This window comes from Siniperca chuatsi, linkage group LG14 (assembly GCF_020085105.1).
Source record: "Siniperca chuatsi isolate FFG_IHB_CAS linkage group LG14, ASM2008510v1, whole genome shotgun sequence".
NCBI lineage: Eukaryota > Metazoa > Chordata > Actinopteri > Centrarchiformes > Sinipercidae > Siniperca > Siniperca chuatsi.
Window position 1 is genome coordinate 28,213,532 of NC_058055.1, and position 24,589 is coordinate 28,238,120.

Here is a 24,589-nt window from a genome sequence, read left to right on the forward strand (position 1 = left end):
GTCACATAGACTTAGATGTGCTAGCTGCAGCTGAAATGATTAATCAATTAATCGACTGATAGAAAACTATTTTGATTCTTTAAGTTGATCCTTCCAGTCAGCGCTCCGTCAGGCTCCTGAAGTTTGAGTTTCCCCCCGTCACCCTGTTTATGTTGCTTTATTACGTGGAGGCCGTTGTCATAACCAACAGTGTATTTGGTCCCTGGTTACACAGCCAGGGCCGTATTTGTCTAGCAAAAGGATATTATGTGCATGTGTACATTTGTTTACATGCTACATGTGTTGTCTGCTGATTTAACTGGGGATAACAACGTTCGCGTTGCAGATACTGAGTCCTGTCATTTAAAAGTTGTTTTAATTACTTCATATGTCTAGTTACCGGCTGCCGCGGCTCTCAGGACCCGCCCTACTCTGCCTCTGATTGGCCAGTAGTCTTTTACCTCGGTACTGCACATGTGCAGCTCCCAACAAAAGGTCGAATAGAAGTGCGACGCCTCACTCGGGAGCTAAAACAGAGATGTGCAGTCATGTCAACCTGTTCTGGTACAACCCCAAAATAAAATGATGAAGCTGAAAATGGGCATAATATGACCACTTTAAAACTCCGTTTTGGCCCGTTCTCTTATGCTTTTGAGAAAAGATAGCTCTTGCATGTATTACATGTTGTGCACTTAACGTGTATTTATAGTCCGATGCAGAGAGAGATTGCGACTCAGTGTATTCTGCTGAGGGCTAACGTTGACACTACATCCAGGTTACTAACACTGTTCTCCATGAAGGAGCTCATCTATTACAGCTTATACAATATATTTAGATACTCTTTTGACAGATCTATCATATATCAATTTGTTCATTGAAATGTGAAGAACAGCGTGGGTCCAGTGAACCTTCACCATCTCAGATGGAACCGATACGTGGAGTTTCCAGGTCTGGCCCATGGTAGTAAAATAAAGTAGTAAAGAATCGGAATACTTCTTCCACTACTGAGGAAGAGCAATACTTTGACGCAAAGAGGATTTATGTGTATATTTCGTATAGATTATGGAGTTTAAAGAGCCTGCGTCCTCTCTGAGATTCCACGTAATCTCCCTTGTCCCCCATTTTCCTCCCTGTCAGCTCATTTTCTTCTGGGCAGCGTTTCAGAAACCTCAGGAATCTCTGAGTTCTGCGGAAAACCAAGACCATATGTGAGCACCACACACACACACACACACACACACACACACACACACACAGTCTCTCTACTTTAAAATACATCCACAACTCTTGTTTACTTAATTGAGCAGATATTTCCTGATTTAAACCCTCTGCTCATTTTGTAGTTTTATTTTAGCAAAGTTTTTGCTTTGTGTTGAGTAAACTTTGTGTAGAAGATGTGTTTATACTCAGTACAGGAAGGTGTCAAAAAGTAGTAAGGAAAATCATTTTGGCGTCAGTGTTGACCTGCAAAACACACACTGTTCCAAAATATTGTCCTGCAGAAAGTGTTTTGGGGAATGTGGAAGAAGAGTTTCACAGAGAACAGAGAACCGATCAGAAACTGTCTGCAGAATAACTTCAGTTTGAGGCGTTAAAGTAAAGTTTGACAGAGAAACGAATAATCTGAAAAGTCTGAAATTGTGTTTATAGAATACGCACTACTGTCCAGTGTGTATTCTACATTTGTGCATTTTACTGATGGGTTTGGTAATCCTGTTTTCGCAGCTTTGTTTCTGTTTAGTTTCGGATTTGGTTTTCGGCTGGTGGGGAGCGCAGGTCCCACGGTGTGGTCGGCCTGCTCGGCTTCCCTCCCTGTTGTTAAGTTCGGCTGACCAGTCATTGCCCCGATCGTTCCCCTTTCATTTCTTTTTGCTGGTGTGCATTTTGGGCAGCACATTTATCAAAAAGAAAACGAACTGCTAAGCTGCTGCTCCTTGACTCTGTGAATTATGTTATTGACCTCTTTAAAAAACAGAGCCTTTCTGGGGGTCACACCATCATTTCGGGGGCTCGACAGGCATAAGTCCACTGATGTAGATGTCAATGCCTGACGAGCCCCCAAAATTATGTAACAGTGTTTATTTAGACAAGATTCTTGTACAGCTTGTTATCAGACAACATTAGAAACATTTGGCTTCTTTTGATACAAGGGTTTTGTAAAACAATATATGTTATGTTATAGTTCTTAAAATAAGGTATCAAAAAGGTCTGATTTTGGTTTCTGTACTGAAACTCAGGTGTAACCCTGCTGCCAGATAGCCTTCTTCCCTGTGTGCTAGCAGCCCCTGCTGGCCACAGTTCATTTCACCATGACAGTGTCACAGCGTCCAGTCTGTCGGGCAGAGCCATCCATCTGAAAACACAAGATTCATATTGATACGGCATGATTCTGCAAAACCACATCACTTCTTGGTTTACAAACCCAACATTTACTTTTCACTCTGAAATGAAAAGTGAATCCCCCGTTCACCCTGACCCCCACGCCCTTCACATTAATATGACACTATGTTTGGCATTTGCACTAAATCTCGGCACTGTACTCAAGTCTTATCCTGCAGAACTAAAATAAAACTTTATTTTTTTTAAGTTTGTTCTGAGGATGTCAAAATGAAACGTTCATCCTCTGGAGAGCAGGAATATCCACAGGTAATTTAATTTAACGATTTAGTGAAAATTCTGACCAGCAACTGCAACTGAACTGAAATCCCCATCTTTATGCCGCACAGCTGGAGGCGAAAAAACACGAGAGAAGTGTTTTGTTTCATTGTCTTGTTTATTTCTTTTTACACAAAGGACAATATTTTTTTTTAAACAATCCTTTGGCGATCTCAGAGTATCGTCAGTGTGTTTGAGTTTCCTGTCAGATTAACATGTTTCAACATGAAAAGTATCATGTCAAATCAAATCAAAATCAAATATCCTCGCAAATATCTGCCACCACAAACGCAAAGCAAACACCTGAAATCCTCCTAGGACCTGCTAACCTGTGTGTGTGTGTGTGTGTGTGTGTGTGTGTGTGTGTGTGTTATATCGTCAGGGCCTTGGGGTTGACCACCCTGCCGATGAAGAGCAGCGCCCCCGACGCTTCGTCCCGGATCAGGTAGAGGAAGGGGCGGTCCACTCGGTAGGACAGGTGGCTTGCCGTTGAGGTGCTACTGGGGTATAGGTTCCCCTCGGGTGCCATTTCCATGACAACCTTATGATTGACGCTGCTGAGCTTGGCAGGCTGAGCCGAGATCTTCTCCAGGTCCGTGTCCGCTAGCCAATCAGAGAGACCTGCACGGAGGAAGGGGAGGGGAGGAAGATGAGATGTGGGGAAAAAGGTCAAAAGACAATCAGTGACATCACTTCCTGCTTTAAGAAGCTAATACAGAAATGAAAATAATCGTTAGTTGCACCCCTACTTTCTTTCTCCATTTAACAATGCTCCTCATTCAGGTCGACTTAGTTAACGGATAAATCTGGTGTTATTCTAGATTTTTCTTATTGTCATCACACATTCAGACTCAAACCAGCAACACGTCGCTCTGTCTCTCAGCACCGTCTGACTTCCTGTCTGCGGCTCTCAGCTGCGAGCCCATTGGTTCCTGCTGAAGACATGAATCTTCCTCACAAATATATAGTTTCCTGTTTAAAAAGGCTCAGTAGTTTCCTCAAACAGCTGCTCGCTGTAGTTTCTATCAGACCAACAGGAGGAAACAGTGCATTTGTTGGGGACTATTTCCAGCGGCGGATGAATCCACATGTGGTGCTGTAGTGAGTGTTTGGGGCAGCAGGACGGTGTGTGTGGGGCTGAGTCAGAATAAACTACAGTGTGTGTGTTCGTGGTGATGAAGGAACATGTCACCCAGTGCAGCAGAGCGGCTCGCTGATGTGTTTTAACAGTTTCTGGACGACGATGGAGGAAGAAGATCCATCAGCTGTGATTCACCTGTTAGCGGATACGTTCACTGCTGGTTTGGGTCTTTATAGGATTTCTTGAAAATATTGAAAATACAGAAAGTCACCAGACTTCTCCTTTAAAGTTGTAAGAACTGAAAAAAAGTTGTGAGTTTAATTCAAATAGCTGAAACAAAGAGGTTAGTGTTGACTTTACAATCTACCAACAGCCTGCAGGTGTCTCACAAAATTCAAACTTACAACTCTTACTTGGAATATAAACAGATAGATCCAAACACAACATATTTGTGCAATATTGGTACTTTATTTGCATCTGTATTTGTTGAAAATCCACATTAAAGGCCAACTTGGACTCACCCAGATCACTGAGCAGCGGCAGCAGGTCTGTGGAGTAGCTGAGCCTCAGGGTGGGCAGAGTGAGGGACACCTGGGCAGGAAGGAGCGTCATGGAGAGGTCCTGGACGAACTCGGCAGTCAGACTCTCCTCCAGCAGTGTCATGTTGGAGGTCACGTCATCGGGCAGGAAGATGAACATGCTGACGTCGTCCTGCATCTGGATCTGAGCGATCTGGAGGAGGGGGAATGCAAAAAATTAACATTCGGGAGAAATCTCAGAAAGTGGGCTGAAGTGCTTTACTCAAGCATCACAGGCTGGTTAGTGGTGTCACCACACAGGGATTGTGGGTAATGAAGTTTGAGCGAGTTTGTGTGATTGACCTTTCGCCCAATGTCAGCTGGGATCGGCTCCAGCCCCACGCGACCCTCTAAGGATAAGCGGTTGTAGATAATGCATGGATGGAAGTTTAAACCAATTTTAGTACATTTTTGTTGTAGTTAAAAGGTCACATACTGATGTTTCAGAGTAGAAAACACTCACCGTGCAGCTCAAATCTGAGTCGGCACCAATCTTCACGGGGTAGTTATCCTGTTGCATCATGGGAATGCGAACAGGTGCCCCGCCGTCCACTTGGAAGTTCTCCATTGCTCCACTTTGACTGAACCGAGTCGCCCATTTCCCTGTTTACAGTAGTAAAATTGAGTGTGGAAAAAAGTCCAGTATTAATTAAGAAGCAACATCACACTGTCTAAAAGCAAGAGGCAGCACTCTGACGTTCAAAACAGCGCACCAGCTAGTGAGCTTTCCTTTCAAATCTACGGGAATGTTTGACAGTCGGATGATTTTGGGAAATTCAGCATACCTTTAAAATAGGCAGCACTCACAGCGTTCACTCCAGAGTTTCGGGGGAGGCTCTTGACCAGGAAGCGCTGAACCTTCCCGCCCGTCTCCTGAGCCACCCAGTCATTGATTTCTTTAAGATCCTTGGTTCCTCCCTGCAATGCCTGGGGCTGAACTCCATACTGCTGCTCCACAAGCGGGAAGAACTCCTGCTTCAGACGAAGTCCTGAGAACAGACGGTGTAATCAGTCAGCTTAAAGTTCAGACCTTCACAAATTAACATTATAATCAAGACAAAATATTGTATTTGCAAGTGAGGGAAAATGAGGGGTTTGTAAAGATGCAATTGACTGAAGATTGTATTTTCAGACTTTAATGTGGAACAGATTGAAAACATAAACACTGAGTTAAAAAAGCAAAAGAACCAAAGTTTTGATGTATTTGTTTATATTGTACCCTAGGAATGAGGACCCAGTGAAACAAAGTACAGTTTTACTTTGTCAGTCTTTGGGGCATCATACCAGCAAGGAGACGTGGGACCTGAAGGTTCCTGCTTTGATACTGAAATTTGTCTTTAGGTACTTTAAGGAATACTGGAGAAAACTCATATATTCAAGTATACAGCTCATATATTTAAGATTCAAACCGACAACCTTTCTGTTACCAAACCAGTGTCTTAAGGCCTCAGTATGCTTCAAACAAAGTGCTTCTCAGCTCGCCTAACAGCATCTGAAACTTCCTACTCCGACACCTTTCCGACGTCGGAATCGGGAGGGCTGCAACCGACAGTTTTTTTGCCTTTGCCCACGTTACACTGACTGGCCGGGTGTTTAGAGGTGTGAAAGTAGACAGTTTGAACTTCTGTCTCAAGCTCTCTTTTTTAATTCTTTACACAACTACTTCTGCCACTTTTTTCTGAGTCCAACACCATGAATGTCTATGAGGAGAGACTGAAAGTGTGCGCCATTTAAACCATTTGCGTGTCTCACCCTCTTACAGTGTGGCCATTCAGAACATCCATAAAGGCTTGCCTTAGTCAGACGACACCTAGAATGAATAAGTTTGTTTCAAACACACACCGACCTAAGCCCTCAGGTCTTTCTGGGCTGGAGCAGCTCTCACCCATTGATGAACATCTATAATGTCTTTATCCACAGATTGACCTCTTTAACTGCACAACGTTTTGTCATTTTGCCAGAGCAAACAAAACCTCTTTAATATCTTTAGTGCTCCTGCTGACTGTGTGATTCATACCGTTTCCTGTAACTTCTAACAGTATTATTTTTCACTCTTGCTCTTCTATCTTAAGTTCTCCCAGAAGGGTGAAGTTTTCTGTTGCAGCGAACTGAGCTCAAACTTGAGGTTGCTCGGTAAGCCATGTTTTTAGTTTGAAAAATGTCTTTGATGTAGTTATGTAGACATAATTACACGTGGATCCCTGATGTTTACATCCAGTTGCCCAAACCCCTACATGGACTCACGTCGTGCCAGGTAGAGGCGAGCGGCAGTGCTCAGGCCTTTCCCGGACGTCCTGACCGAGGCTAGCAGGGCTTTCAGGGTGCTGTGGAGCTGCGGGTCCTGCAGGGTGTGGTACCTCAGAGCCCTGAACAGCTGCTTTTGAGCACGCTCAGACCCTCCTGGGGGATAGGAGGGATCATGTTAAGTGAGTTAACATATTCTGTCAAGATTCAGGCATATTCTTGTGCATGGTGGTTATTTCCTTCTTCCATGTCACGATCTGTTTCTTCGCTCAGGCAGACTGAAGAACAGGGTCTAATACGTAAATATTACTGTTAAATATTAAATGTTACTATTAAAGCTTGTATTTTTGGCCACTTAGAGGTTGCAATAAGTGGAAAAACACAAACCCCAGCCAGTGTTGCCTTAGAAGTGTTATAGCTACCATGTTAGATACACTTTTCTTTAAGTACTCTTCAAAACCCCATGTGAAGATGTAAGTGACCAGATATTAAAATCACGCTGGTGGAAAATTTCATTTCGTTTTTTCAGTTTTTTCCCCTTTCTCTGTTTATTTGTATTATTAATTTTTATCCATGCCTTTATCCATAAATTCAAATATCTTTTTTAAGCACCTTCTGCAGGTACTCATCCCAGTGCATGACTGTGTATATAAGAATGAGCTTTTTTAAGTTAAAATATTGCCTTTAGGCGTCGAGTCTGGCTGGAAACATTTTGCTAGCTATCAGGGCCGGATTGAGCTCAGACAGGAATTATTAGCTTGTGCAGCAGTGTAATGTGCTAATTCTGAAAAACAAAGGTAAACTTTGTGTATAATCTTCGTCTGCACTGTTTTCTGTTCTTTCTCAGCTTAAACCAATTCACTGCGAAACTGAACAGAGGGAACAAAGGCACGTGTAGAAAAACAAAAGAAAATGAACACGTCACACATGAGAAACAAAACTGATCATGTGACGCTGCCGACCACCTGATGTTTTTGGGGAGCAGCAAAAAAAACTGAAATGAATTTCAACCAGTTTGGCCGTCGGGCCCGTACACACCATGGCGGTCAAAACCAAAGCACCCGTTTGGATTTAGTTTGTAGTGTGTTTGTGTGTTTGTGTCTTCACCCATGGAGAGCTGCGTCAGCACCGCTGACACACTGATGGGGGCAAGGAAGACGTTAGTTGAAGCTTCGCTGCTCGCCAGAGCGCGGAACAGGTTGTAGCCGAAGTCTGAGGTGGCGGCACCCATCTTAGTCGTCGGTGTGGTGAAGAGCTCCACATGTTCCTCCTCCCCGCCCGTCTCCTCGCCTCCCGTCTCCGACTGGAACAGATCAGTAAAAACAACAGAAGAAGATCAGAGAGACGGACTAACAAATTGTTGGTTCGGGTCAGCACATGAGATTTGTTGGTGATATAACAGACTTATCTAACGTTAAAACACACACAAAAAATCATGACATGTGGAAACAGGTGATGTGGATACCTGAGCCTGACAGAAGCTCAGGACGGCTCCAAACACCAGCAGGAAAGCTGTTAGCTTCATCCTGGAAGACAAACACAAGAACAGAGTTTTCATGTATTTCCTGCCAGTGCTGAGAGATGTAACCCCAAGACCTTTGAAGACTCAGCAATGTGCTTTTATGGAGAAGACATTGCTAATTCTAATGTTTAGCAAGGTGATTGGTGCTGGGTATCGCTGATATGACACCCGAGTTTCTGTACAGATACCAGAACCTTTATGATACCTTTATTTAAGACCACAAACAGGTTTTAACCTTTTTTTATTTAACCAAATATGCTAAATTGCTCAATGCGTCTGTGTTAAACCTGCAAGAACTGATTTTTCTGGCCACTTTTTTTCAGCAGAAACAAGTTATGAACACAACATTGACATAAGTTGATATGTTGAACTAGCAAACAGCTGCTTGTTTCCGCCTCCAGCAGCAACAGAGTCACATGACGCTTCGTCAGGAGGCGTGTCAGAGTCACATGACGCTTCATCAGGAGGCGTGTCTGTGTCTCCTGATGGACGTCGGTCCGGTCTTCTCTCTGTCAGCTCTGTGTTTGGTCTCCAGCAGCTGCTGAGGGAAACATCTGGCTCTTTAGCAGCTAGATGCTCCGCTATGTTCAGCAGCTGCTCTCTGACTGCGTCTGGCTGCTGTTCGCTGGTCAGAAGGAAGCGTTCAGAGGCTTTTTACAGCTTCTTCTTCTCTGGCAGCAACGCTCTGAGCGCTGAGAGCGAACCAGAGCAGCAGCAGACGAACAGCGAGCTGAAACTGTGAAGCTCCGTGAAGCCGAGCTGCAGGTTCAGCTGATGGTTCACTGGAGCTTCATCACTGCCAGAGACACCTTTCACCTTATGAAGTTAGAAAAGTTTCCTGATTCAAATCAGAGAATAAGTCAACAAGATTAAGAATGTGATCAGATATTTGATTACTTGACAGTGTTACGGACACATTTCAGTCAGTACCAAAGAAATGCTGGCGTTCAATACCCAGCATTGGTAATATATTATATAATATTATATAATATATAATAGTAATATACCTGCTGCATCAAACCAAGAACTCCTAATTTCTCCCTAAGTGGCAAAGACAAACTTTGGAGGAACAAAAGAAGATAAAAGCTGAGAAGAAAGGAGGGAAAACAGATGAAATCATCCAAAACAGTTCAATATTTAGAGAGAGGTCAACCTCTGTTTGTGGAACTTTTCCAGATTGAAAGACAATGTTCAGAGCCGCATCATTTCAAAGCAGTGTTTTGTATAATTGCAGGGGAACGCCACAAAATTATACAACCAGCTGAAACTTATTTACAAACTGATGATGCCTTCAGGACCGCGAGAAAGACCAGATCATCTCTGCAGTCTGAGCACACAAACGTCCAGAACTTCATAAAGTGAATCACCAAATCAATTTCTCTTACAAACAGCTTTCCTAGTAATCATGTGAGAAAAGTATAATCTGATACTCACTGTATGCAACATCGTGCTACTCCACCTGTACCTCCGCCGCTGCAGGTCAGGGTTGCTGCTGGTCAGGCGAGGTTAAAGGTTTAGATTTTCATCCCTTTGGTGCGACTGTAGCTGCACACATTGCTCTGCTACTGAGTTTAAACAAACATTATGTCTAAAACAGTTCAAGTGAGGAAAAGGGTCAAACACACACTAGTGACGTGTCGGCCGGCTCCGGTCTGAGAGCCAAGCCGCCCCCCTTTTGTTTCATATTATATTGGACAAATTAAATCGAAATATATACTGTATGTGTCTCTGTAGAGTTGCACAAGTATTTATTAGCCATAGCCTGCTATTTCATTAGTAGGGTGTTATTTTTGTTATACAACTAGGACAGTTTCTTGATTTCTAACCATCAATATGAATAGTTCAGTGTGTTGCAGATGAAGAATCTCGCGTGTTTATTTCTTTCTGCAACAAATAAGAAAGAAACTGAGGCGCCGACCCGCAGAAGCAGCACTGAATGAAGAGCCGTATTTCCCATCACTAACACACACACACACACACACAATGTCTCTTTTGTTCTTCTACACACATCTGGATCTGTCATCTGAACCTCAGACCACACACACACACACACACACACACACACACACACACCATGCCTGATGGGAAACCCAGACGCTGTCGTCCAAAAGGCTCAGCAGCTGCAGTCTCTGATCTTTTCTTTCCAGCACCTCTCAAATGATCTCACGTCATTAAAAAAGACGTTTAAAAAGATGTTTTATGAAGACAGCGAGACCGTAGAACACAATCTTCTATTACAGTGTGTGTATTTTTATAATCCAGGAAACACAAGTAGGATGAAGCTTTGAAGAAAAACAAGAGTAAAATGAGACGAAGACAAAAGCAACAAAAGAAGCAGGTAATTATGGTTGAGGTCATGTTTACTTCACTTCAGCACCTGAATGCAACACAGTTTGGCTTGGACACCCTGATCTCTGACTTTTCCACCAGATCATGAAGGCAGCAGTGGATTGTGGGACATAACTGAACACAGTCTCTAAGGCCCGGTCACACTGAGAGTTGTCAGACTGTTTTTCCATACTGAGGTCAAGCAAAGCTGGTAAATAATTGGACACATTAAACTGCAGATCTGATGCAGATGTAGCCAGCACGTATGAATTGTTGACTCCTCGTCTGTCTCACTTCATCTTTGAGGTGTTTAAACTGCGAACAGGCCTGACGGAGTCCTGCAGAGTCCTGCAGAGTCCTGCAGCAGACTGAAGATGAACAGCTGACACAGCGGGCCAGCTTCCTGCAGGAACTGGACTCTGAGACTGAGAGGAATGTTTTCTCATTGGCTGCTCGTCAACTCACATCAGGGATGTGTTTTAAAGTGGAGGACACAGCAACGAAATGATTCCACAGAACTGCAGAAACGGTCTTGGCACCAAAGTCTTTACAACCCCAAATAACCTCAGTCTAAACTGATGGAGCGAGTGTCAGAAAGCCTCAACGCTGCAAACACTCCATCTGCACTTCTATGGCTTTGTTCTTTGAATGAGAATGATCATCGTGAAGAACAATATACATGTAAAGTTCCATATTTCATAACATCTTCAAGTATATTACACTAAAGTACTTTTCAAATCGAATCTAATGATTAAAGTTTGTTTAATTGGAGTAAATCCGTGTTGAGACAGAGGCCTGGCCCACTTACCTGCTGTGAAATCAGAACTATTATATAAACTGTTGGGTGGAAAAGTTCCAGCTGTGATTGTGTTTCTTGGCACAGCGACTGAGATGGAAAAGCTGAACTGGACTGAAGAAAGTCCGTTTGCTCACTGACTGGAAACACCATCGGCACGTCAGACAACATGTTTCTGAGAGTTAAAAGAGTTAGAAATCTTTACTCGATCTCTGCAGGGTCATCAAACATGCATCCGTGCTTCATTTCGGACTCTTTCGGTAAAAGTTGCAGCCTGACCTGCAGCCCCGCTCAGACATCATGCAGCACTACATGAACAGTAAATTCATTTCGAACAGGGCGAACCGCTCCAGTGCCATCACACAGCAGAAGTCATATGTTGTGCGTAAAAGCGCAAAATGCCCGACACTCACCTCTCCTCTGCTCCCGGACGGTTCACGTCGCTCAGAGTCTGTCTCTCTGCAGATGAGACGAGTCTTCGCCCCGCTGACGCCTCCTGGCTCTGCGCGTCCCCGCTGCTGCCAACAGAGCGCCGGGGGCGCGCGCCAGACCGGCGCTGCTGGATTAAGGTGAAGGAAGCGAGACAGCCGAAGACAGAAGACAAGAAGTCAAGGGGGCTGCAGAGGTTAACGTACTGAAAAACCAAACATGGTTTGAGGTGTAACTGTACCAGTGCAGAACCGGTACGCGTTCTGGACCAAACTGACCATCACGTGCTGCCATGCCCGTCCTTAGATCATTTTAATCCCAACATTTAGGTTGATTAAACATTAAACTGAGATAATGTATTCAGTTATCTTCTCAGGTGTTTTTATGTTTGAATTATAGTAAAGTAAACTAATCCTGCTGTGGAGACCCTACAGCTGCCTCAGCCACCTCATTCAGTGTCCCCTAGAAGGACCCAGGAGCCCTCTGGCATGACCTTAAACCCAGATGAAGGATCTCCCAAATGGCCCCTCGAACCTCCTAAAGGATTCTGTCCCCTTAGAATCTGAGAATCCACGTTCAGAACCGAGCACTGGCTCCAGCAGGCTCCATCAACGAGAAGGGTTGAGGCTATAGGCAGGAAGCATTAAGATCTGCCTGAAAGGATGATTCCAGAGCCATCAGAGGAACCACACTGTTCTTTTCATAATGATTGTACGTTCGTTAAGTTTGTCTTTGTTTTTATCGGGCGAAACAGTGCGTTGCTCTTCTTTCTAGACTCAGAGTGATGTTATCGGTATTGTTTTACTAGTTTTTGTCAGCTGCGATTTTGGGAAAAGCTAGATTATTTTTCTCCAAGTGAATCCACTTGAAAGGTTAACTTCCTCCAAACAAATCCAAAGTAAAAAACTATTTTTCCCACAACACAAATATACTTTTTGTGTGAACATTTTATTTTCTGTGACTGAATATCAAATTTAAATCATCTCATTGTAGATAAAACATCTGCAAAGGGAAAAAATAGACTTTTAACATAATAATGCACAACTTGCTGGAAAGAATATTGGTAAAATGCATTGCCAGGCCTAATAAGTGTATTATACACATTGAACGCTGTATTTTAACATTTATATCACATCAGAAACCTGATAACTTTGATAAAACTTAATTAATCTGGTAAATTTGTGAAGTGAGATTATAAAAACATTACTCTGCTTTTTAGTATTTAAACTTGTTGACTTTTCTGACTTCATATAAAACTCAATACCGATCGCTATAATTGCAGAGCATTTGCATATTTTTCCATGTTGAATTCCAAAGCCTGTTGAGCAACACAAGACCGACGCGTTCGTCCTCTGCTGCACGTCTGAATCTACTTTAAAGGAAAAGTTTGACCATTTGGGAAATATGCTTATTTGCTTTCTTGTAGAGATTTAGATGCAAAGATCGATACCACTGTCACGTCTGTCTGTGCTAGTTGCCTGGCAACTCCACGATGACAAGACTCTAGGAAGTCGCTGTGCCCAAACAAGAAATAGTCCCGCACATAAAAACCACAACTTGTCGTTTTCACACTTTGGTTTTTATACAGATTAAACAAACCAGATATATAGTGTTAATTAGCGAGTTTTAGAGGTGCTAGAAGGCAGATTTTGTTTTGGACAGAGCCAGGCTAGCACTTTCCCCATTTCCAGTCTTTATGCTAAGCTACATGACTGCATACTGCTGCCCTCTGCTGGCTCTGTCTCGCTGCAAGAACTGTTGCTGTGTTTGCTATTTATGTCTCTTTTCCTGACATCCTCCGTCACAGGTTGATCGCCCATGGTGCTGTTGCCATGGGGATCATCATTGAGCATAGGGTCGTTGCCGGGGGCGGGTTTCGTGACGATGCCCATGAAGAGAGGGGCCAGGGAAACATCATCGACAAGGGCGAATAGGAAAGGGGAGTTGACGGAGAAGAGGGAGACGGAGCGCATGGAGGTTACAACAGTGCTGGCGGACGCCTCCATGCCTTCTTCGTTAAGTTCTATGGTGCTGGCATGGCGGACACCTGTCACCCTCAGAGGGTGGTCGGAAATCCCAGAAAGGTCAGGACCTGAAAACAGAGAGCCGAGGCCTGATAGAGAGGATCAGAGAGGGAGAAAAAGAGGCCAGAGTTACAAACTGAAGGGCCAGATGAACTTTGCATAGACGGTCATGTTCACACACGTGCAGTCGGCAAGAAGTCCATGTGGACAGTCACGGACATGGGCAACAACAAAATTTGATTCACACAGACCCTAGCAGCTTTGCATACACAGAAAGTATAATTTGCACAAAAGGTTTTTGGGAATCTGGGTAATGTATTTCATCAAAGGGGCGTGGTTTAAGTGAATTTGAATTTTGGCTCGTTTCTAGATGAAAAGACAGCAGATAAAGGCAGCATTGATGCTCGTTAAGAAACCTATTGTCTTTAGATGTAAGCCTACACACCGGTGGTGTCAATACACATGTCATCGTTGGTTGACGTGTGTCGATGCGTCAGGATACAACACTGTTCTATTTCCAAGAGTCAGCATTTCCCAGTACATTGACGCTCCAGAAAAGTTATTAGTTAAGATTATACAGATTGGCTTATGTCTGTATAATCTGTCCAGTGTGTTGTCAAATACGTGACGCTGCAGAACATGACCAGTGTGTGTTGCCCTTTAGCTGTTTGGAAGTGACATCAACACCCCCGCCATCACAGTATCTATGTTGTTTCTTCCAGACATCCCTTCTGTCTTAGTGAAGCTAATTTTCTCACCCATGCTGGTCAGCGCTTCCTGGAGCTCCTGCCGGTACTGCAGCTTCACCTTGGGTAAGTTGACCTGCATTGTTTTCTCCTGAGGTAGACGTCTGTAAAGGTCGGAGATGTTCAGTTTGGGAAGCACAGATGACACGTTTCCTCTGCCCAGCAAGGGCATGACGATTAAGAAGCTGGTGTTTCCCTTGAAGGGAAAACTGGCAACCTGGACGAGAGAGAGGGATTTTATTTTTATTTATTTTATTTCATATGGACTAACTCTAAACAAATAGACTATAGGAACACATGGTGGTTAAAGGGTGAAAAAGAAAAAAATGAAATAAAAAAAGACAATTACCGTGAGGCATTAATTAGACACATAACTTATTTAAACCATGGTCGCTAAAAACACTTGTTTATTATTGGCTGTTTGGTCAAAGTTGTATAACAGGAAACCTTAAACATAGTTCTGGTCAACAGTTTAACCACTGGTGGCAGGAGGCTGAGCAAGGTAGGCCAAACATCCTTCTCCCCAGCCACATCCTCCAGCTCTTCCTGGGGAGTACCAAGATGTGATCTAAAGTCAGGCTGAGGGAGTCTCCACGTATGAGCTAAACCAGTGCCCCGGGTCTCATCCCAGTTGAAGTTGACCAGAAAACCTTCAGAGGAAGGTGTCTGGGAGGAATCCGGATCAGACCCCTGAACCACCTCAAAAGCTCCTTTCAGCGCGAGGGAGCAGCAGTTCAACTCTGAATTCCTTTCCTGTCTTTAGTTCCTCACGCTGTGAGACCAAATACTCTACAAACGAAACTCATTTCGGCTGCTTGTGTCATTACTTTAGTGAATATCTAAAGCTCACAACCCCATCTGACAGGTGGGACATTTGAAAGACAACTGAGAACATTGCCACATCAGTTGTTTTCATACATCAGGTTGTGTTTCATTGCTTACGTATCATATGTTAAATGAAGAGAAAATTTAAATGTAGTTAAGATAACTGGGTGTTGGTGTTATTGATGTAGCCTTAACTCAGCCATGTCCACAAATTTGACAAATATCACTTTTAATTTTCAAATATATATAAAAAAAATCTAAATCAGTCTTCAGTCCAATTACTGCAAAAGCAACACTGCAAAGAGCATTCCTGTTACGGCACCATGGCAAATGGCTGAAAATCCAGACTGTCCTGATTTAACTGGGACATCTGGTCACCCTACAGGAGAGAGAGAAGAAGAGATACAGGATGCCCAGATACTTGTTTTCTAATGCACGTAAACTATGTTAGTGTGTAAAAGCCTTGAGGGCATTCTTGGCTCCGCTTGTGATAACGGCCAGTATCGGCACCATCACTGATGTACCCATGAAGGTACAGGTGTTACCTGTGCTTCCAGTTCTGGATCATCCAGCAGGCGGAGAGGGTACTGGGCAGACTTCATCATGTCCACTGACACAGAGTTCTGGTTGTCCAGGTAGAAAACTCCCTTAGAGGTCGCCAGGGGGTCAAATCGTGTCTGCCATTCACCTGACAAACACAGAGGGGAGCAAGAAGGAATAGTAGTAGAGTTGCATTTTTAGAATTAAGGTAGCACTTCATGACATAATGTTGATGGACAGGTTATCAAGGAGCTGCCCCGTCTGAAAAGTGTCTGGTCTGGTGATATTAGGGCGGCATGTATACTGTTTGCTGATGATGTTGTCCTTTTGTCCTTTCCCTGACCATGATTTCCAATGTGCAATGAAGCAATTTGCAGTCACTGTGTAGATCAGTATTGGGGTGCTCCAATACCACTGTTCGATCCCTGGCTGGAGACCCTTGTTGCAAGTCACAACCTGTTCTCTCCCCATGTTTCCCATGTCTCCCTACGCTGTGACTGTCAATTAAAGTCAAAACGGCAAAAAATAATCTTCAAAAAAAAGATCAGTGTTCCCAAGACTGAGCTCCGACCAGCTGATGGGCTGCAACTCCCCTGTGTGGAGGACTTCAGCAGTCTCGGGGTCTTATTCATGAGTGGTGATTAAAAGGATTGTAAGATTCATTGTTTGTTTGGGGCAACAGTTGCAGTAATAGAGGCTTTGGAGACTGTGGTGTCGCCGCCTCAGACTGCAAGGAACCTGGGTGTAACACTGGACGACCAGCTGTCAACATGGCTGCGACAACACGCTCCTGCAGATTCATCCTCCACAACATCAGGAGGATACGTCTGGTCCTCACCCAGGAGGTGGGGCAGGTTCTGGTTCTCGTCATCTTGCGCTGGTCTGCATGCTGACCTCTGCAGCTCATCCTGAATGCATAGTCTTCAACCCCCCCAAGTTCTCCCACACTACACTGCTCCTCTGCAGCCTGCACTGGCTACCGGTGGCTGCTCGAATCCTATTCAAGATACTGGTTCTTGCCTACCATGCTGCGAATGGCTCAGGCCGCTCCAACATCCAGGACATGGTCAAACCATACACACCAATCAGCTTTGTTCTGGCTCCACAAAGGTGAAACAAGCTCCCCATTGACATTAGGACAGCAGAAACTCTACACATCTTCAGTCGCAGACTGAAAACTCATCTGTTCAGATTGCACCTTGCCCCATAACAAAAACAAAACTCTTTCTCTATCTCTTATTGTTTCTAAATTTAGCACTTGAAGCAGTTCAGCATATTTGATGAAGTTGATTCACTTGCATGATTCTTGAAATTAATGCACTTATTGTAAGTTGCTTTGGATAAAAGCGTCAGCTAAATAAATGTAATGTAATTTTGGTTTTGGAGACTGCTCTGCTATAAAATAGGGCTCAGAATTCAGCATTCTGTTTTTCTTCCAACCCTTAGATATGGTCATGAGTTTTTGCTACTGACAGAAGGCATGAAAACATGGATCAAAGCAATCGGCATTAGGTTACTCTGCAGGTGAGCTGGCTTCGCTGTACAAGACACAAATGGAAGGTCAATGCTTCAAAGAGACTTTGTTATCGAGCAGCTGCTCTACAACTAGAGGGATGAAGTGGCTCAGGCAACAGGTGTGGATACTCCTATGGTGCCTTCCTTTGGAGGCTCTGGATAGACTGGACAGATTTCGTAAGTGCCAGGAAGCACTTAGGGATCCCATAAGAAGAGCTGTTTTTGTGAAGAGAAAGACATCTGGGCCACTCTGATCTGCTTAGGTTGTGGCACTAAAGTCAAGTAGCCCGAAGTTAATGTATTCGACTAAGGAGGTAGTCAGTTGAGATTCCATTCAAATGAACTGACCTATCATCCCCCTTTTGAATTCTGTGCACTCACATTACTGCTGAAACATCTGATTTGTTCTATGCACTAGCATAAGGGAATACATTTCCATTTTATTCCTGTCTTCACTATGACTATATAAATTACCATACTGAGTGGTCTTTGGTGGAATGGTTCACCTTTGAAGTACACAGCGTTCATGAGCATAAGCACCACATCATGTGGAATACTTTCCAGGAAGTTGGGAATGTGACCATTGGTGGCGTTCTCCACCCATTGGTTGACCTCCTCCACAGAGACCAGAGGGACGGGCTGTGATTGGTACCTGAAGAGGAAACAAATCTTTTTACTTCCACAGCAAACATGGCGCATATACATTTTAGACAACAAAACTGAAAGAATCAATCACTTGGTAAATATGTGAGAAAAACATCAACTTTTACTGCTTTTACTTGCTGCAACTGTAAACTCAGATTAACTTAAAAATACGCTCTCCAGTATCTTACAGTGTGATAGATTCTGGTCATATTGTTATGTCTGTTTTAGTTGACCGTTCAGTAATTTAGACCATTGCCATGCATACTACCTGCCCCGTCTTTTCAGTCCATGCCTTTCTCCACATGACCAGCAGCCGTCACTAGGGAGCTTTCCCACATGAGCCATCACTTGACCACCTCATCCCCACAGCTGTTCCCCATTTACCCATTTGCTCCCCAGTATATCTAGCCCTCATTCGATGCTCTTCACTTTCCGGTTTGTTGTTGCTTACCAGCTTTTTGTTTTCTTTGCCCGTTTGACCAGTTTCCCGTTCTTAGACTTTAGCCTGCATGCTTTTGCCCTTGCTGATCTCTAGTTGACAACCTTTTGCTTGCCACCTGATGTACAGACTGTTTTTAGTAATCCATATCTGTCTCAGTCTGAATTATCATTCATTGAGACATCCAAACTTTACATGTCTCAATGAATCAACCAATTCAGTCAGAAGTCAAATGTGTTCAAAATCGAGTCTTTTAATGAAAAGTAACTGCATTCAACCAGTGTGTGTGTGTGTGTGGCCTGATTGTGGTTGATACCTGGCCAGAGAGTCCTCAACAAAAGACAACTTCACTTCAAATCCTGAGAGATGAAAGAAGGGAGAGAACATAGATAAGACGAATCCTACACCAAACATCTTAAAAACCATCATGAGTTCAACAGTCATCACCACACACCTGGTCTCAGGTACATGCGTGTTGCCACCTCCAACGATGTGTTTCTGAAATGAGGTAGAAGGCCTCCCAGTATGTGATGGTAACACGGCAGACTGTGGGCATTAAGGCTCTCCAGCAATAGCTTCTCTGTCTTGTTGCGAGCACCTGAGAGAGAAAAAAACAATCTCAACAAATTGTTTCTAAAGAATTTACAGGATCAGTTGATGGAGCATATATGGAGCATACAGTGAGCAGCTTCTTCAACATGTGCTAGTGGCCCCATGAGGTTGTTATGCTCATTACTCCCCAGAAACAAAATTATTGAGGGTGATACCGGAGGAAAGGTCAAACAACATCTTTTATCTTCTATACAGCCATCTTAGGAGATCTTAGACTTCAGGCTGGACTTTTTACCACAGATGTACAAAAGGATGTGTTAGCATGTTAGCATGCCATTACAGCATTAATCTGAAAGTACAGCTGTGGCTGACAGGATTGTGGCTTTTCATTTTAGAGGTGTCCTGTAAGAGGTGGACAAGTGGAAAATTTGACCTGTTGGCGGTGATAAATGAAATGTTTAGCCTTTATTTCACAACATGTGCCTCCATTCCTGGGTCCAGCTTAAGTAGGACATGGAAATGACAGCTGCTGACTCCTCCTCCCATTGTTGTGTGAAAAAACAAAATTAAACTCTGACTGACCTAAGGTCAGCTGGGCGAGGGCAAAGGCCAGGCTGAGAGGTGATAGGACGACGTTCGGCTGCTGTGGACCAATAAGAAGCTTTTCCAGGAGCTGTAAACCCAGTCGCTCTATGGCACCCCCTATTGCCCTGTGTTCCTCAGGGCTGAACACCCGCCTTCCTCCACAGCTGTGAACCTCCTCCGTCTCCTTCTCTTCATCTACAGGATCGGAGACATCAGGAGCTCCAGGAGTGGGCTCCGCCTGAAGACAGGAGGACAGACAGGGTTCACTTTCTGACGGGTTAGGGTTACATACAGGATAAACAGCAAATAACCAATTTCTATTTAGTACTTAAAATGGTAGTTTACTCGAGGGGTTCTTACAGTCAGTCCCAGACAGCAGAGACAAAGCAAGAAAAGAAGACACAGCTTCATTTCCAAACAACCAGCCTGAAAAACACAGAAAGACATCATCAACCATGAGGAAGAAGTTTTATAGCATCGAGGCTGTGAGCAATCTCAGCCATAGGACTACATTACTATAGAGGATTGCCAAAACACATTACGTGTTTTTATCTGATGATGAGATTGATTAGATTGATCTGCTTTGTCCACTACATGGCTCATTATGGAAATTGTCTTTGTGAAATAGCAAATCCTACAAGACATACTGAATACCTAGAACAGACCATAATCTTTATCTGTAACGGCATGTGATGAATGATATGGCCAGAGTGGAAGCAAGAAAAAAATGGAGTGTAATCGGGCTTCTATTATTTACATCCTTCTAAGTCTGAGGACCCCTTGAAAATGAGATGGCGCATCTCAGAGGACTTATGCTCAAATTAAAACGTTTTCAAATCGGTTCTTTTCAAGGACAGATGACCACCTGAAAATACTCTGACAACCACGATGTAGTTATGACGTATTTCCCAACTGGACATTTTGGGGGATACAGCGATTAAGTCCTCCAAATTCAGTCCAACAAAGGCCACATGTCTGCTCTTAAATTATCTGATTAAGTAACATGAAACAATACTATACGTGCACGTGAGAACATGCTAGCATGTTAGCATGTTAACATTAGCATGTTAGCATGGTATGTTGGCATTTGTCTCAAAGTTCAACTGAAGCTGATAGAAACTGGTTTAGAGGTATCCTGTCATGAACCAGAGTGGTACATAAGTTTGTCCTGTTGGTGCTGCTGGAGGAAAAGTGAGGGGATCACTTTAGTTATTAGGATTCATCCTCTAGGGAGCACGAGTGTTTATGCCCAAATTTCACATCAATCCATCCAATTGTTGTCAAGATATTTTAGTCTGGACCAAAGTGTTTGATTGACAGACCGACATTGTCATCCATAAAGCTACGCTGCTATGGGCAAAAGCTGTCAGGACTATTAAAATGTCAGATATAATTTTTCATTGTAATGGTATCTATCAGTGTATCTGTCTATCTGTCTAGTAGGTTTAGAGTCAATTGAGGTTTCAGATATGGCTGCTGTGTTTACCAGTGGACTAAAGGTTACCGTTTCAGAAGCTTTTCTTGGCTGAGGCGCAGTACACTGAATACACAGAACTACATGAAGTATATGAACCACCACTGTATACGAGATAAGGCTCAGATTCATATACACAATCTTTATCTCTGGATCTGTGGAGTTGCATCTTCTCTATCTGCAGTTCAAAACACTCTTTATGACTGACTGTGTCTTTGTAAACTACAGATTTTTTTAGCAGCGCTGAAACTGATTGGCAGCAAATTTCCCCCCAGACCCCCCAGAACGCAGTTATAGACTTTGGTGAAATCAAAGATGGTCCGAACTCACCTGGCCTGTGTATGATGTGGAGGCAGATGATGAGAAACCAAAGGGGTTAAACGATTAGATGAATAAAATAAGAGTAAAAACAGGTATGGCCAACCTTCTCTAGGCTGGACAGCTTAGTGGCTGTACTCAACAACTGCCGCCCCCGTTGGCTGGTTAATAATCAACCCCGGACTGATCATGGCCGTACCTGTGGTCACTACAGAATGTAAAAACAAAGACTGTCCGACTGTTGTAAAACTCTTTGCAGAGTTAACAGAGACTTTGGTTTCACCAATAATAACTCACTAATAATTCTAATAACTTAGAATCTCAAGAATTATTAATTGAATTAGAATTATTAAATCGAATTAGAAACAGAATTTACAAGCTCATAATGAGGCATTACTATGCGTATATTATGGCACACATTTAATGAAGTGCCTCATAAGCATGACAAGTCCAAGGTCATAATTATGACTTAATAACTTAAAATGATGCATGAGAATTATAATCTTCATGTTCATTCCTAATTTTTCATCAATGTTTTACCGGTAGACATAGGCTCTCACACTTGTCACAGAAGAAGTAATAAAGTCACTTACTGGTTGTCTTATGTCTAAACTAAATTTAAACTAAACTGCATTAAACTGAACCAAACCACAAAGCTAAACTAAAGTAAATAAAGCTAAATTAAACTACGCTAAACAACAAAACTCATCTAAACTAATCTAAACTAATCTAAACTAGCACCAATTTCACTGGATTGGAAGTGAGTCTCAGCGTTTCAGATTCAAACTGCTTTGTGCACTGACTCGTTCTTCAGCTTTGTGCCTTCATGGCGCTCTACATTACATTCAGCAGAGAGTGGGCGTGTATTTGTCTTGTTCTGACCAGCTTAACGCCCCCACAGTGCAGCTCTGTAACAAACAGGGTCCTTCCTTTGCCTCTGTTCACCTTGATCCTCCTGGTTTCACCACAGAACCACAACAGCCACTGAGACTCACTGTGAATCATGTCAGTCTGAAAATCTGGCAAAGGCAGAGAGGTTTGCTTCAAACTACGTCAGTCTCCATATTACGTATAGAGGTAAATATTGCCCTCAGTGTAATTCAATCTGTTTATTTACCGGGGTCCTTGTTCAAATGAACACAATGACACACATTCAGACATTTGGATCTGTTTTTGCCATTCTGCAAGCCAAATTTCCCATGTTAGACTACTAGACTAAACACTGCTCAACTTCTGGTTGCAAAGCTTTTCAGCTTTATTCATATTTTAGACAATAGTGTTCTTCCAACTTTGTGGCAACATCTGGTTTAACATCTGGTGGAAAGTTTGAAACCAGAGGAGTGGAGTTAGAGCAGCACATTAATGATCATATTGTTACAATCACATGTTACACTGTCACATATGACTGGAACGTTCAGCTGTCCACATACTTTTGTCATTGTGGTGTATTTCAGAGCTATGCTCAGGTTAAAAGTAGGGGGTGGGCTTGTTGTACTATCACAGTGTGTTAATAAAAGAAAGAAAAACCATCCAGCTACTCCCACACACTCTGCTGCCTGACTTCCAGTAATAACAGATACATTTGCCAGCTGCACACACACACACTTTCATACACATTACCCTCTTTACCCTGGAAATCAGTGTTGAGACAGCAGAGAGCCAGAGAGTCCAAAACGGAGAAAGCTATCGTAGCCTATTAGCTGTGTTGCACCATTCGCTTTTATTTAACCTCCTCTGTCGAAGTAAGATAAGATTAGTTAAGGTGAACCTTTATTAATCCCCAGAGGGAAATTCATAGTCATAGCAGCAACAGTAATGAGTATTAACTGTTCCACAAATGGTTTGCAGACAGGAGTCGATGGTAGAAATGCATCTTTTGAATGTGTGTGAACTTATTGTCCTGTTAGCGACCAAGCTAATAAGTGACCATTATCAAGCTCATTAGTTTATTATCCCTCTTCAATAAACATTTTATTAAACGAAAAAACGTGAAAAAAGGTGAACATAATGCAAGGGGGAGTACATAGACGGATAGAGAGAAAATGGAGAGAAGCTCCAGGAGCTATTGTGACTGACTAGCATTAGCCTTAGCTCACCAGCAGTTCACCAACTAGCCCAGCTAGTATGGTTACTACGTCACCAAGCTTCTAGAAACAAATATTTTACAAGGACGTGCAGATTAACTTCGCTGTACCACTTTCTGTTGTGACCAGGCCTTAAACCTGAAGACAACATAAAAGAGTTCCATGTGAAGTCTGGAAGTGAGTTTTGTAGGACAAGCTGTACTCTAAGTATTTACAATGCTGTACTGTATCTATATATGCAAGAGTATTGATCAGAGTTTTGTGCTGTTGTGAAATGAACATGTTTTGTCTTTTTGGAGTTTAGAACAAGCTAAGGTCGAACAAGGTTGTCAAAAGCAGACTAACCTGGAGAAAGCCTGGTTTGTGGTAGAGCCGATGGCAAACAAGATGGTATCATCAGCATAAAAACAGACATTGCAATGCTCAGTTGTAAATTAATATTATTTATGCATTGCAGCAGGGCTAATATGGATCCTTGCCGGTCAGTTATTGGAGGACTTTATTTGGAGCCATCAGTAATGTGTTTTATAGTATTTAATATTAATGTTACACTCGAAGTGGACTACTTAACACATTATCGACCTATCAACCACCATGAAAAAGGTCTTGTTCTGTCATGTGTCACACATTTGTCAGACTGGTTTTGAATACAGGACATGCTTGTCAATCTGCCACAAAATACAGTGGTTAGTTTCTATAATATTATCCTAACCAAACAGAATATCAAGGATGACAGCAGTGAGTTCACTTATGTTCTAACTCACTGTTTATTTTGAGGTCCAGCATTTTTATTGTTTTCATACAAATGCTATCCCAAGGATTTATCAGCTGATGTCACTATTTTGACTGTAAGAACACTTTCCCAGAACTGCTATTTACATTTGAAGGGCTTCGTTACAAAATACTATATACTTTCATTTGGGGGTAAAAGTGCCACTTTTTTAATAAGTGAGTCAGAAACCAGATGACTACACTGAACTAGGACTTCCCGTCCCATTTTTTCACAATTGAGAATGACTTCCGGATGGGAGCCGAAACGTCACCGTCTTATCAGACTTAGAAATTACTCCTAATTTTTATTACTTTGATTTGAATCCTTATTTTCTTTCTAAGCACTTTGTAACTTGTTGTTGGTTCGGTTTAGGTGAAGTTTGCATCTTACAGCCCTGATCAAACAGCAGTTTGAATGATTTTCAACCTATTTTTATACAGAGTGACAAAAGTCAGCCT

The 24,589-nt window shown here is 42.9% G+C and overlaps 2 protein-coding genes across 3 annotated transcripts; both read right to left on the reverse strand.

Annotated features, from left to right (window-relative positions):
• Positions 1–2,733: 2,733 nt before the first annotated feature.
• On the reverse strand, positions 2,734–11,835 carry serpinf1 (serpin peptidase inhibitor, clade F (alpha-2 antiplasmin, pigment epithelium derived factor), member 1). The gene is made up of 8 exons (XM_044221246.1): positions 11,597–11,835; positions 8,003–8,063; positions 7,645–7,840; positions 6,538–6,693; positions 5,079–5,282; positions 4,757–4,896; positions 4,237–4,447; positions 2,734–3,255 (listed from the first exon to the last, which is right to left on the reverse strand). Exons 2-8 carry the CDS (start codon positions 8,060–8,062, stop codon positions 3,005–3,007), a joined length of 1,218 nt encoding a protein of 405 aa, XP_044077181.1. The 5' UTR covers position 8,063; positions 11,597–11,835; the 3' UTR covers positions 2,734–3,004.
• Positions 11,836–12,541: 706 nt separating this feature from the next.
• On the reverse strand, positions 12,542–22,082 carry serpinf2a (serpin peptidase inhibitor, clade F (alpha-2 antiplasmin, pigment epithelium derived factor), member 2a). Of its 2 annotated transcripts, none has more exons than XM_044221244.1 (9): positions 21,288–22,082; positions 19,844–19,909; positions 19,481–19,721; positions 18,801–18,944; positions 18,663–18,705; positions 17,769–17,914; positions 15,753–15,895; positions 14,395–14,599; positions 12,542–13,725 (listed from the first exon to the last, which is right to left on the reverse strand). In XM_044221244.1, the coding sequence occupies exons 2-9, from the start codon at positions 19,892–19,894 to the stop codon at positions 13,307–13,309; spliced, it is 1,392 nt and encodes a 463-aa protein (XP_044077179.1). In that variant the 5' UTR covers positions 19,895–19,909; positions 21,288–22,082; the 3' UTR covers positions 12,542–13,306. The 2 variants fall into 2 exon arrangements, with proteins under 2 accessions (XP_044077179.1, XP_044077178.1); XM_044221243.1 differs by having other exon boundaries at positions 19,829–19,909; positions 21,288–21,433.
• Between the last annotated feature and the right edge of the window lie 2,507 nt (positions 22,083–24,589).